We start from the raw sequence: 14518 nt of genomic DNA on the forward strand, positions 1-14518 counted from the left end.
GAAAAAAAAAAAAACACACACAAAACAAAAACACAACAAAAAGACAGAAGGAAAAGGAAGCCTTGCTTGACTGCTGGTGTCTGAACACAAAGGTTTTGTCTCAGTGATTAATCTCCCTAGGAGCAGCAAACTGAATATCCTAAACTCGTCTTAAAAGCCAAGTATAGGTGTTTCTTAAAGGAGGAAGTATGTTTTCTTACGGTGGAAAATTAAATCAAATTTAGTGACAGGCGTTTGTGAATGTGCAACAGGGTCGGATGGCCAAAGAGGAATAGTTGGGACACATTCACACACACACATCGCCTTTTAGGGTACGGAGCTGTAAGCAAACGGGGGTTAATGTCTGCCTCTTCTTGATTAGAAAGAAGAGCAGGGGAAAAAAAAAAAAAAAAGAAGAAAAAAATAAAGAGAAAAGAATTGACAATCTCTTTTGCGAAGTCCACACATTGCAAATCCAGCCGCGTTACCATACTAGAGGAAATGAAAAAATGCTTCGGTTTGAGAAGACGAGTCCTTTATTTCCCTTATTGGATACGTTTCACGTGTTTTCCCCAACACTCCGGCTTAAGGACATGCCTTTTGAAACACAAACACACGCGTAACTCGCACACGCACATGCACACAGACAGATAAGATATGTCTTAGATCCTGACACATACAGGGTGGGGGGAAGAGCAGGAGAGGGAGAGAGAGGGAGAGAGGGGGAGAGAGAGAGAGAGATCCTCCTACCTGGAGCCACAGATTGCAAGATACGTAGTGTTACCTGGGGAAGTCAGAACAAGTAAAAACACATTGAACTTCAGGGCTCTATGAGGCAGTTGATCGAGATCAGTGCTTGCTCATTTTCTCCCTCAGACTCTGTCTTGGGGTTTTGAGCAGCTCTTTTTATTTTTCCCTCCCTCTATAGCTTTAATATCGGAGCCGGTTTCGGTCACCATGGCTCTGGGAAGAGCTGCTTGTCTGCGCGGTGTTGATTTTTTACAGTTCGGCCGGCTTTGCTTCTGGGTAGCTTCAGCAATGCTCTTGACTGGGATTTAATCGGCAAGATCAGTTCGACTTTTTGTGCAATTTTTATGGCTCAGTCCATTCTCTAGATCATGCACAGAAACTTTCGGAAGTGGATTTTCTACGTGTTTCTATGCTTTGGAGTCATCTATGTCAAATTAGGGTAAGTCCTTGTGCACGACAAATCTCCTCGGCTTTTGGGTCACGTTATTACAAGAGCTGTGAACAAAATGTTGCAAAGAGAAAAAAAAAAAAAAAAAAAAAAGGAAAATAAGAGGTGATTATTTCTCTCTCCGCCCCACCACCTCCCCCGGGTGTCCAAGCAGTGGCAGCCCCCAGAAGCACGGCCGTGTTTCTCCCTGGTCCCGGGGCAGCGCGGCGGGGCGATGCCCGGCTGCGGGGCCGCCGAGCGACGGGGCGCTCCGGCAGCGCCGAGCCGGGAGGGAGCCGGTCGCGGGTGATGACGGATCCTTTTATTTATACTGCTTAAGCGAACTTAAATATTATCTCTGGCGTACAGTACTCTCAGGGAGAAAAAAAAAAAAAAAAAAGCAGCCTGACAGAGTTAACTCAGCCGCTGCTGCTGGGACAATAGAGCAGAGCTTAAGTATTAAAAAGGCGAAAGGGGCGGGAGGAGGGGAATCCCTGCTCTGAACCTGCACTCAGGGATTTGTTTTATGCAGGCCTAGACACAATTTGCGTTTCTATCCATCACACGGACGTGTTGAAATTAACTTGACAACTGGTCCGGCTACCTCCGTGCTGAAGCGCCCGGGAAGCCGAGCGGGCTCTGCCGACGGGATCGGCTCGGAGGCCCGCAGGCCGGCTGGCAGCGGGGGGTCCCGGGCAGCCCGCCGTTTGCTCCTCGGTATTTGATCACCGCGATCGAGATCACTCTGTTATTTTAGTTGCCAAGTTTCTCCCTCTGCCTCTCTCCCCCTCCCGTACCTGTATGCCCTTATTAATATTGCTCGTCGCAGTAGGCTGACTTGAGTTGAATTTCCACATTCCTGAGCCCCAGCCGAGTCCTTACCTGTCGAGCTACAAACTCTTTAAAGATCCTGTCTTTGCATAGCTGCGGGATTGATTTTTTTTTTTTTTTAATGATCAAGAATGCATAAGGTGAGTTGCAATCCAAAAACGTTTGCTTCCCACCTTGAAATCAATACGGGCGAAGGGGGGCGAGGGGGAGGGAGCCAAAGGGCAGCCCCCAAAGGCGGGGGAGCGGGGGCAATTCCCCGGAGGGACGGGCAGGCCGGCGGGCAGCACGGCGCAGCGCCTTGTCCCGTCACGGAGCGGGATGGCAGCGGGGCAGCGACAAGCCGGGAACTGCGCGGCCCGGCCCGGTCCGGCCCGGCTCGGCTCGCCCGGCCGCCGGGACCTGCTGGGGCTGCGCAGCCCGCCCGCCCCGCCGCCGCCGCGGGCGCTGCTCCGGGCACGATGCGCGGCGGGGACAGCCCTGTCCCCCCTATCAGCAGCCCGGGCAGCGGCGAGGAGGAGGGGGCTGGCGGGGGAAGGGAGGGAATCTGCAAGAGGGAGCACGCCAGAGCCGAGGATTAAGGTTACACCCTGGGGGGGAGGAATTAAATCTGGCTCCTCGGGGGCGAGAAGGGAAGCGGCGCTGCCGAAACAGGGTCGGTGACCCCCGGCTGCCGTCCGGAGGGTCCCCAGCAGGCTCTCGGCGGACACCAGCCGGATTGGAGCCCTCTGTGTTTGCTTATTTATTTATTTTTGGCACGGCTCTCGGCCCGCCCCTACAGCCGCAGGTGCCGCCGCGGGGGCCGGCGGAGCACAGCGCTGTCCCGCCGGCGACCTGCGGAGGATGCGCGGGCGCGGAGGGGGCGCGGGAGACGCCCTCCGCGCTGCCCGCTGCCCTGCCCCGGTGAGGAACCCGCGTCCACCCCTGCCCTGGTCGGCGCCCGTGCCCGGGGACAGCCCCAAATCCTGCCTGCCGCAGCCGGGAGGGAGCGCCCGGTTCTCTGACCTCTGCGGGGCTCAATACCTGCGCCGCCCTTTGTCGTGACGGTGGTCGGCAGCGATGGGCTCGGTCGTCCTCCAGGCTCAGACTGACGGGGGGTTGTTTAGATGAGAAGTGAACCTGGTGAGGTTGTGCATCCGTAAATGAAGCGATAACTGGGGCACCCCCGGCTGCTTCAATAGCTGGAGGACTTCGTACAACGCATCCCTCGCAGAGAGGCAGGCGAGCTCAGGGAAAACGCTTTGCAAAACGAGGGTAACGATAGTGCTATTGGCTTTCACTGCGGTTTTATTGTTAAAGGGAACAGAAGATTGGGCACATGTTACAGTCTGGAAGGCAGATCTCTTTTCGAAATTGATTGTGGCTGGTTTAGAATGGGGATTCAGAGGAAAAATCACAAGAACGCTGTCGGACTGAGCCTGAAAGTAAAACCGAGTGGACAGCAGGAACAGTAAAAGCCCTTACAGAAATCCCATCAGATCCATCACCGTGCCTGCGAGGCGCTGAGGACACTTCACTTTGAACAATAGGAGAGAAATTTGCTCTGAGATCCGGGGCTACTTCTAGGCTAGGCGTGTGGGATGCAATTATTTCCTCTTTCATCAGCCACTGGAACTACCATTTTGTTGAAACCATATCCTTTGAGTGTAATGATATCTTTCCTCGTGAGCCCTTTGCCTAGGAAAAGGGGGGAGATGAAGTCAGATATAACGTAGTTTTTCTTCCAGTGCATTAGTCTATTTTGCAGCGTGGGGGAGAGAGTCGTTGTGGCAGGGATAGCGAAGAGGTTAGACTGGGCAGGATTTTGGTGTGGGTTTTTTTTTTTTTTTCTCTCTCCATTTTTCCCTTTGCTGAGTAGCACGTGTTCGTGTCTTCATAAAACGTGCTAAAAGCTCCGCTTTCAGCGGCAAACGCGAGACCGAGGGGAGAGAAAATAACGCAATGAATACGTAAGTATTCACCCAGCTGTTGGATAGGGCTGGGGGCGGCCCGTGGGATGCCATAGCAGGGTACCACAAAGAAGCCCCTCTGTCCAGGTTAGGAGGAGAAAGCAAGATCTGGCTCCGGTAGTCCTCCCTCTCAAGGAATTCCCGTTGTTCCCGTTTCTATTTCCTATCCTCGAGTTTGCCGGAGAGAGAGGCGTGAGGTGAAGCATCCCTTGATATTTCTGTCAATGACGTTTCCGTCCAGGCTGCAAAGCGTAAAGCGCCTGCATCCTGCTGACTCCACGTATCCCTTGGCGAAAATAGATCACATCAAATATTGACCTCAGCTAGCAGCGGGATTGAAACCGAAATATTTCCTGCGAAGATCGCAGAGCGCTCGGCTCCAGTTTAATTAATAAATACGTCGGAAGTTAAAACTCACAGCTGTACCACAGATGCAAATCACAGCAGATGCTCTGGGGATGAGTGATGTGACCTTCGGAAAGATGGAGCTGCGGGCAGTGCCCGGATCGCGGCTTTGGGTGCAAACCCCATCCTTTTCCTCTTCATCTTTTCTGGAGGGAAAGCAGGGGGGCAGCCGCGGCTGAGCCAAGGGGAGCGGGACGGACCCTCTTCCCCCGCGGGAGGAGGTCAAGGTGCGGTTCGAGGGATGCAGGCGGTGGGAGCTGGCGCTGCCCAAGGGAGCAACGAAATGTGCCGGCACCCCTTCGAGGGGCGGCGGGGACGCTTCCCCCGTGCGCCTGCGGCAAAGCCGAGCGGAGCTGGGGGCGCACAGGGCTGCGGGGCGGGGGCTCCGCTCCCCTACCCCTGCCCTTTCCCGGGGAGGCCGGAGCCCGCCGCTCCCTCTCGGGGAGCTGCAGCAGGGAACGAGCCAGCCCACCCCGCTACCTGCCCCTATGGCGAAGCTCGCCTTGGCTTTGCTGCGTTTCCAGCGAACGCCAACGAAATCCCGCTCCCCTCGCCTGTCCCCGGGGCTGTCCGGCCGCGGGGAGCCCGGGCACCCGGGCACCCGGCCCGGCACCCCCGGCAGGCAGCGTCTGGGGCGCAGCCTCGACGGCGGGCACCACGTGGCAGCGCCGAGAGTCCCGTCGAGGCCGCGGAGACCCCGGGAGCAGTTCCCCCGGGATTTACGCTCGGAGCCCCGGAAGGTACGACTGCGACACCGGAGCTGCCTGGCACCGTCCTCCCCGGCGGGACGACACGCTCCTCGGCCCCTCCACGAGCACCCTGGGTTGTGCTGCCACCGCTGCCACTCCTCGCCCTTCCTGCCAACTAGATATCCGCCCATTTTAGGTGACTCATCTTTCCCCCTCTTCTTTCCCCTGACATTAAACTTGCAGCTCCGTGAAATATAAGAAATACCCAATTCCGACCAGAAAGAGGTGGGGTGCGTTACCTCCCGGGCATACCTTCAAAGCTCTTACCGGGTTCCGACGTGCTTTTGCGCCGGACAGGCTCCAGGTTTGGGGTAAGAAGGAAGCCGCAGCTGGGAATAGACAGATAAACAAAAAACAAAAAACAAAACACCTTTATTCGTGCCTGCTCAGCTTCATCTGCCCGACTGTGGTGTCGGCAACCGTTTCAGTGCCGTTCTGCCCCTGTTTTGTCCAAAATACGCGTTGTTTGTGGAAGAGGGAACGACAGATGCTGAAACGCCCGTATTAGACCTTACCGACAATACCGTCTCCTCCAGTGCCACATCATTTCATTGAAGGGAATATATTCAGCTTCAATCAACAGAACGAGTGCACTTCTCGCGACCCCCGGCTGACACAGAAACCATTTCGATGCAATTTACAAGGGTATTCTTATTCTTATCATCACCATCATCATCGTCACTTTTCCGACGTAATAACCGACCCGTGGTTTTAGAATAAAATTTAACTTCCCGAAAAGAAACGGCACGTTTTAGTTTCTTTTATACAAGTTTCCTTCGCCTACACAGCTAAGCTGTGGATAAAACCAGCTTCGATTCGAAAATTGTGAAGATTGGTAAACCGTCTTCGTTTCAGCTGGACTGAGGCAAACTCTGCCAACCCCAGTTCGAAGTTTTCCAACTCCAGCCTTTACTTTTCATTTTTACAATCAACTTTCCCCCCACACACACTTTTTGTTCATTCCCCCAGGCACATCTCTAGAAGCAGATGCACATTTAAAACATGTATCAGAAGCCGAACAAATGCTACAAATAAAGCATCAACAGTCGCTACTCGTTCTCCTAGCCCACCTCCAGCACAGCTGCCCCAGCCCCAGCCTGTATGTCTGAGAGGGAGAACGGGCACTACAGGAGACACACATCTGTATGTCTCTCTCTCTATATACATACGCGCACACTTACAGAAGTATGAATACGACGATTTTAGAATCTTAAAGAATTATAAATAAGACGATTCTGGGATGTAAATAATCGTTGAAAGGTTTAAGCTCCTGTCCCTTTAGTCGAGATTAGCGTTTCTCAAAAGGACTTTGACTGTCCCAGAGCCTGCACTGAACTTGTAGATGAAAGTGGTTAAATGAAACCAAACCCCGAGAAGATTTTTATCGCGTATTGGACGGCAGACAACATTTTGACACCAATTCTGCAATTCCCATTCCATCTGAAGGAATATTTCGTTGTGTCACGGAGACAGCTGCGCCCGTGTGCCGGGACTGGTTAACTGGAGGAGGTGTTCCCGGGCTGTTTGGAAGAGCTCTTGGCCAAGAAAACTCCTTCAGTCATTAGGCAATTAACCTGAGACGAACATTTACAAACCCTATGGACCGAGGAGACTTCGGAGCCCTGTTCTTGCTCATTTCGGCTGCGTTTGTGCTAAATTATCGGCGGTGCACGTTTCTCTTTCGGGGTTCGTTTTCAAGCCCTAACCCCGGCATCCGCAGCGCGCCTCTTTCCACCATCTCTCCCACCACTAAAACTTTTTTATCTTTTTTCTTTTTCCTTCCCTCTGAAAAAAAAGGACAAACGTCCAACGAGGTAAAGAGGAAGAGCGACTGTCTGCCGCACAATTTGGGCTACGCGGGGCGAAGGGCTCCCGCCCGCCGCAGCGGGGAAGGGTCGAGCATCCATCCCCTCTCCCCGGGGCACGGAGGGGGCAGGAGCCGCCCGGCTCGGGGGAAAGGCAAGGGAGAGGCAACTAACCTGCCGGGAAACGTCTCTTCGGACTGGCATCTTCTCAGGAAGGAGAGAGGGAGAAAGAGAGGAGACGCCAGCTCTTCCGGCGGGAGCGGCGGGAGCTGCGGGCACCCGGCAGCCGCCAGCAGCCGCTGCCGCCCCGGCGAGGCGCTGCGCCCCCCGCCCGCCCCCCTGCACCGGCTGTTTCACACCAGTCCCTTCCCTCCCCTTCTCTCACGCGAAACCCAATCTCGCCAGGAAGCTACGAGTGTGCACGTCTTTATTTCTCACTCAGGAGGGCTGAGGCAACATATACGTCTTTTTTTTTTTTTTTTTTTTTTTTTTTTGGAAAGATCCCCTTGAGATCGAAGCTTAATTTTCACCACCTGGGACAACGAGAGCCAAACCCCCGCCGAAGCTGGAGGGACGGCGGAACCCTTCGAGGGAACTGGGGCAGCCGCTCGTAATAAAGCAATTAACCGAGAGCGGAGCTGTGAGCTGCCAGCTCTTTCGGGATGTCTCCCAGGGCTGAGCGGAAAGGGTGCCAGGGCAGAGGCAGGGAGCCGGCCGCCCCAGAGCTTTAAAAACGCCCCACGGAGCGGACGAGGAGCGCCTGCGGAGCCCGGCGTCCGGAGAGGGCTCAGCCAGGGAGCGCGGATTCATTGCAGCCCGGGCTAGATCAGTGTCTCTCCATTGTCATCCTCCCCTTTAAAAAAAAAAAAAAAAAGCCAAACAACACAACATCAAACCCAGAGAGAGGGAGAGGGAGAGAAAAAAGTAGGCGGATTGCAGTGACTGGCTGCCCAATGGCAGCCCCGAGTCTCAGGAGAGTTACAGAGAGAGGGGGAGAGAGAGAGAGAGGCACTTTCTGCCATCCAAATCCCTTAAACCATCCTCATTCCAACACGAGAACCCACTGTAACAACTTCCAACCACTGAGACATGACAGGCAGGAGCCCAGAGGCAGCAGCAGCAGCGAGAGCAGCAGCAGCAGCACATACTCTGCACAGGGAGCAGCATTAGCACCAGGGGAATATTAGACACAACAATACAAACAAACAAACAAACAAACAGACAAAGCCCCCCCAAGCCCAAGGGACTGGATTCCAACTCAGATTCAAGCCACAGCTGACACCAAAAAGGGTGGGGAATTACGACCAGGGGGGGCCAGAAAGGAATAACCAAGGAAGCGAACTCCAAGAGTGTAAACGGGATTCAGCCATGATCCTTTTTTCATCTCGCAGTGTGTTACTCTCAGTGTATTACCCTCAGATTTTCCTCATCCTTACCAGTGGGAGTTACCTGTAAGTGATCCAGATTTTTTTTTATTTTTTTTTTTTCAAAATACTGTTTGAAACGACCCCGCTAGCAGCTACCTAGGGGCAATGCGCAAAGCGAGCAGAGGGAGCCGGGAGAAGCCAGCACGGGCGGCAGCTCCGTGCAGTGCGCGGTGGTGAGGATGGTGATGGTGGTGGCGGCGGAGGTGCTGTGCTGGTGGCGGCGCTGCTGGCGCTGCTGGTCGGACCCCGCCGGGGGAAGGTGCGCACCGCCAGGTAACTCCCGGGGCTGCCTCGCCAGCGGGGCCGGGGCCCGGCGTGCCCGCGGCGGGGGCGGGCGCACCTTCGGAGGGCGGCGGGGCACGGGGCGCGGAGCGGCCGGCGTCTCCCCTGGGGACTCCGACCCCGACTCCTCCTCCTGCCAAACCGGAGATGGGCATCGCTTCGCGCTCGTCGGGGGAAGTGTGTTTTCTGCGCGGAGATCCCGCGGAGCGGGGGGCTGGCTGCAGCCGGCGGCGAGCGCCCATCCCCGCAGCCCGGGGAGAGCCCTCCGGCCGCGGAGGCGCTTGCTCGCCGGCTGCTTTTTGCTCCGGAGGGATCTCTAGTCCCGCAGTTAGAGCTGGCTCCAGGACCTTTTCCTTGTGAGGAAGGGGGTGGAGGTAGGGGTGGGGGAAATGAGAGTCGGTGGGTGGGACTGCAAGGAGTTTCGGTCTCTTTTTTTTAATATCTATATCTGTATCTAACGTTGCGGTGGATAAGTAGCGGCTGGGCTAGTCCGTGCGGGCTGCGGCGAGCGTCCGCCGTCGTGCTCCTGCAGGTTCCCCGGCGGGTCTCCGTCCCCGCCGGGCGCCGAGTTAGGGGGTCGGGGCGGGTGGGCCGGGGTCCCGGTGCCGGCCAGACGCGGTGCCGAGAGGAGCCGGGGCCGGCCGGGGCTGCACGCCGGAGCCCGGAGGGGCTGCCGGGGGGCTGTCATGGGCTCTTGCTCTCCCGCACTCCGGGCGGGACCCGACCACGCGTTCGGGCAGCCGTGGGGAGAGGAGGGCGCTGGGGGCGGCAGGTCGTCCGGCCGGTGGAGCCGGTTTAAAATCCGAACTCTTCTCCCTCTCTTGAGCATCCCCCCAGCCCCGGAGCGCGGTGTGCCCCTCCGTGCTGGGACTCGGGGATCGGGCCCGAGGGAGCTCCGGGAAGCGCAGCGGGAGGTCCGAGTCCGGGCCCGGGCCAGGCGTCCCGGGGGCTGCGGCAGAGGCTCGCCTCGGCTCGGCCGAGCTCTGGTCGGTGATGGGGACAACGCGCCTTGGTATCTCCGGCCTCGCGTTCCCCTCGGCTGCGGGATTTCCCTTCTCTCCCCAGCCCCGTGCCGAGCTCAGACCTTTTTGCACCCCGGCGGGTGCAAAATTTAGGCTCCTACCCCTGAATTGTATGTGGATTTATATATCTATACATCTTATTTTTTCCTCTGTATGCATGCACGGGAGCGTATGCACATAAACAACGCGTGTGCGTGTGTTCCTCTATGCGTGTGCGTGCGTATTTTCTGCGGGCTGTGGAAAAATAGAAGCCACTGCTGTGGATGAAAAGTAGGAATAAACACACCCATAAAAAGAAACTAAAGGTCTATTTCTACATTCTTAATTCTTAATGAAATGCATATGCCTTGGCTACCGATTTTTAAAGGCGCTTAATTTATGGAAGCACCTCAGGTTTAATTCGGTCGGATGCTGTTCAGTAAACCAAATAGCCAGAGCTGCCTGTTTCCATGCATAGTCGAGATGTGCCTGCTGGTAGGTGACCAAAAGCTTGTAAAAAAAAAAAAAAAAAAAAAAAAGGCAGTGCTATCTTTTTCTTTTCCCTAAAAAAAAACCCAAACAACAAAACACAGGAGGAAGGAGTCATAATAAATAAATAAATACACCCTTTTAATATAAGCGTAGCCATATTTTTCTCAAAACCGTAGGAAATTACTATCCTACAAAGTTTTCCTTCTATAAATAGTCCAAATCTTGAAACAAAAGTTTTAAACCGCACACCAGATGCTGGGATGCTAGCGGTTTCCCTTGCTGTGTGACATAATTATAAGGTCCGAAAGCAAAAGCTATAGAAGTATAATAATAATACTAAGGCGACTGCTGAGGGGAAATACAAGGGAAGCAATGCCTGCTTTATTTAGAGCGAACTGCTTGGGGATCTTTTGAGCGCTGCCCCGCGACGATGAGAATTTGTTGCGGATAAATAATGCTCCCTCGCCTCTCCCTGGGCCATCCCGCTTCAGCCCCTCCGCGGCAGGTCACTCGGAGCTGGACCCGCGGAGCCGGAGCCGAGGTGGCTATTGCAGTCCAGCCGAGCAGAAGGGAAAGGGATCAGGAGGTGAAACCCAACAAAGCGGAGTCCCAAACCAACGCGCACCTCCCTCCATCCATCACTCCAGAGGGACGGAGCCGGTTGCCTCCCCGGGGAGACAGCAGCGCGCCCGGGGCCGGCGGGGAGGGGCTGCCCGATGCCCCCTCGTCCCCGGCTCCTCGCTTTCCCTCCGTGCCACCCCCGGACCCAGTCTCTGGCTGCATCTCAGCTGTGTCCCCTCCTTTCGCCCCCCCGCTACCCCAGCAAGCGGGGAGCAGCGGCAGCGAGAGCCAGGCACGCCGCGGTGCTTCGCCTCGCTCCCGTTTGGAAGTTAAAAGAAAGAGGAGCTATTTCAGTGCTTAATGGATAGTAGCCTAGCGAACTTGTGGTGTTTATCTTGTGGGTAAATATACTTCTCTGGCTTACTAATGGTAGCTTTTGAAGATTAAAGCGCAGTAGAGCCTGTTCGAGCATTATCTTCTGGTGCCTGTTTCTGCTACCCTCGCTCTCTGGAGGGGAGGATGCTTCTTCCCAAGCTGCTATTTAGTGCACTCCCATGCGCTGTCAATGGTTACGTTAATTTTGCCTGAAATCTCTATCATCTTTTGGCTACGAGAACAACTCCTCGGCCTCGGAGTTGCTTGTCCTGCAGGGATAAAGAGAAAGCCACCAGGGACAATGTGCAGCGGATGAGCAAACCGAGCGCAGGGTGTCTGTGCTCTGTCTCTCCGTGTGTGTGAGTCAGGGCGGGATGGGGGGACACGCGATGCAGCTCGTTTGTTCTGCTGGGAAAGCTGTAAAGCAAAAATCTCATTATGATGAAAAGGGATTTTCAGAATGAAAAAGGCAACAATGAAATGAAATTTCATTTTCAGAATGAAAAAGGCAACAATGAAATGAAATTTCGTTTTCAGAATGAAAAAGACACCTGGGCCTCAGTGGTTTGTGTGCAGTAGCTGGGAAGAAAGTTAAGTTATAGTAGACTACATCCAAAATTAGTCAAAATTAGTTTAAAGAACCAATTTCTTTATAAAATTGATTTCTATATTGTAAGTATGCTATCTGGTAAAGTAATCTTCTTTGGCGTGCTTGCCTACTAACCTTTGGCCCTCAGAGACACTGTAAACATTTTTACAACCAGAAGCAATTAGCGTCTGACTTTTCGAAAAAGAAAACTGATTGCAGCTAGAATAGCTGGTAGTAGGATGATTGGTGAATTTTAATGCTCTGGACATATTTTAGTAATCCAATTACATATTTAAAGTATAAAACTGACATTTAATCATGACGATGTAATTAGTATAAATGTCTAAAACCCAGGATTGTATATAATATTGCCTGGCACTGTTTCTTGCAGTGCATGTTTGAACGCACTTGTGTCTGTACACATACACATATTTAGCTGCTTCTAAAGAAGATGATGCTAGTATAACTTTCCATTAGTGTACTCCTTTCACTGTTCATCTTCTTTAGGGCTGGATGCATTCACTAGCAACATGAGAGTCGGTTCCTAAGAAGCTTATTTTGGGGATTATCTGCTGGTACATAGACAGAGTTAATTTAGTTATTTGCTATAAAGCGATTGGGAATAACTTGTAAGAGAGAGTGTGTGTATGTAGTAATAGCAGCAGAAATCTTCAAAGTGGCTATGTATTCTAACACTGTAATATAGCAAGTAATTCATATTAGCGAGTAGGTGTTACTGGCTGGTTCGGAAATATAGAGGGAGAAAAATTCTCTGCACATTTTACATCTGTTCTGCTGATGCTCCCGTGTCCTTACAGTACCACATCCTTTACAACAGGGCTCCTCTGCACTCGTTGTAAGCCAGCTAGAAGGGACGCGTATTTTTCATATGCCTACAGGAAGTACTCATGCCTAATGCCTAAAGTTTAGAACTGCTGGACACAGTCCCTGAAGCTTGTCTCTTGGTCCGCGTAGTGTGGGAGGGAGCTATACAAGCAGAGGACAGCCAGCCTGCTCTGTGGTGCAGAACCTTCAAGGGGGCGGTGGGCACAGCTTCCCTGTTAATATCAACCAGAGTGACTGATGCTCCCGCATTAGCTGATACAGTCAGGGCAACACAATCTGGCAGGCTCTTCCCATCCTGGTTCGTTCAGGGCGGTATCCACCTCTGTTGTAAAACTAGCTGTTATGGGAACTGGATTGTCCCTGCCTCAGTCACTGGACTATGGTGTAAATCCGTCATTTCCCTGCTTTTTGCACATTATTCATCTTATAACTGAGACCTTGCACTCTTTAGGATAAGCTTGCTCTCTCGACCTCTATTTGTGCAGTGTCTCACGTTCAAGGAGAGCTCTGTTGAGATCCTTTGATACTCCTTTCACATGATACTGTAATAGTAGTCTTCTATAAGAGGATTTGGAATAGGACTTCAGCTTTACTGTCCCCCAGAGAGGTGTTGGCTTAGAGGCAGAACAAGCAAACCTTCAAAGCATATTGGCTGTTTTCAGGATCACCTAAAGCTAATGCTTTTGCTCAGCAGAAACAAGAAAGATAAAGAATATTTGCATGCTGGGCTGCCATAATCACCGTGAGCTTGGGTTACCTGCCTGATACAGCCTATTTCCCTGTACTGAAGCTGCCACACACAGATGGGAGAGTGATTGTAATGTGACTTAGAATCATAGAATGGTTAGGGTTGGAAGGGACCACAAAGGTCATCTAGTTCCAACTCCCCTGCCATGGGCAGGGAAACCCTCCACTACACCAGGTTGCCCAAAGCCTCATCCAACCTGGCCTTGAACACTTCCAGGGATGGGGCATCTACAACTTCTCTGGGCAATCTGGGCCAGTGCCTCTGAGTGAAAAATTTCTTCCTTTTATCTAACTTAAATCTGCCTTCTTTCAATTTAAAGCCATTTCCCCTTGACTTATCACTACATGCCCTTATAAAAAGTCCCTCTCCAGCTTTCCTGTAGGCCCCTTTTAAGTACTGGAAAGCTGCTATAAGATCACCCCGGAGCCTTCTCTTCTCCAGGCTGAACAGCCCCAACTCTCTCAGCCTGTCTTCATAGCAGAGGTGTTCCAGCCCTCGGATCATCTTCGTGGCCCTCCTCTGGACCCGCTCCAGCAGCTCCATGTCCTTCTTGTGTTGGGGACTCCAGAGCTGAACGCGGTATTCCAGGTGGGGTCTCACAAGAGCAGAGTAGAGGGGCAGAATCCCCTCCCTCGATCTGCTGGCCACGCTCCTTTTGATACAGCCCAGGATACGATTGGCTTTCTGGGCTGCCAGTGCACATTGCCGGCTCATTCTGAGTTTCTCATCCACCAACACTCCCAAGTCCTTTTCCTCAGGGCTGCTCTCAATTCATTCTCCGCCCAGCCTGTACCTGTGCTTGAGATTGCCTCGACCAATGTGCAGGACCTTGCACTTGGCCTTGTTGAACTTCATGAGGTTCTCACAGGCCCACCTCTCCAGCCTGTCAAGGTCCTTCTGGATGGCATCCCTTCCCTCCAGCGTGTCCACAACACCACACAACTTGATGTCATCTGCAAACTTGCTGAGGGTGCACTCGATCCCACTGTCCATGTCTCCAACAAAGATGTTAAATAGCACTGGCCCCAGTACTGACCCCTGAGGAACACCACTCATCACTGGCCTCCACTTGAACATTGAACTGTTGACCACAACTCTTGGAGTGCCACCATCCAGCCAATTCCTTATCCACTGAGTGGTCCATCCATCAAAACCATGTCTTTCCAATTTAGAGACAAGGATGTCATGTGGGACAGTATCAAATGCTTTGGATAAGTCTAGGTAGACGACGTCAGTTGCTTTTCCCCTATCCATCAATGCTGTAACCTCATCATAGAAGGCTACCAAATTATTCAGGCAGGATTT

At 53.0% G+C, this 14518-nt stretch overlaps 1 protein-coding gene across 2 annotated transcripts in view; it reads left to right on the forward strand.

Annotated features, from left to right (window-relative positions):
• The first annotated feature begins 1097 nt into the window (after nt 1–1097).
• Nucleotides 1098–14518, forward strand: part of WNT7B (Wnt family member 7B) — a 98141-nt gene continuing 84720 nt past the window's right edge. The window contains exon 1 of one of the 2 annotated variants that reach the window (XM_086610507.1): nt 1098–1168. In XM_086610507.1, the coding sequence (XP_086466633.1) occupies nt 1098–1168 (71 nt within the window). Of the gene's footprint in view, nt 1169–8260; nt 8344–14518 lie in introns of those variants that run through there. The other variant, XM_086610506.1, reaches the window with a different exon arrangement.

Source organism: Tauraco erythrolophus, chromosome 4 (genome assembly GCF_009769465.1).
Source record: "Tauraco erythrolophus isolate bTauEry1 chromosome 4, bTauEry1.pri, whole genome shotgun sequence".
Classification (NCBI taxonomy): Eukaryota; Metazoa; Chordata; class Aves; order Musophagiformes; family Musophagidae; genus Tauraco; species Tauraco erythrolophus.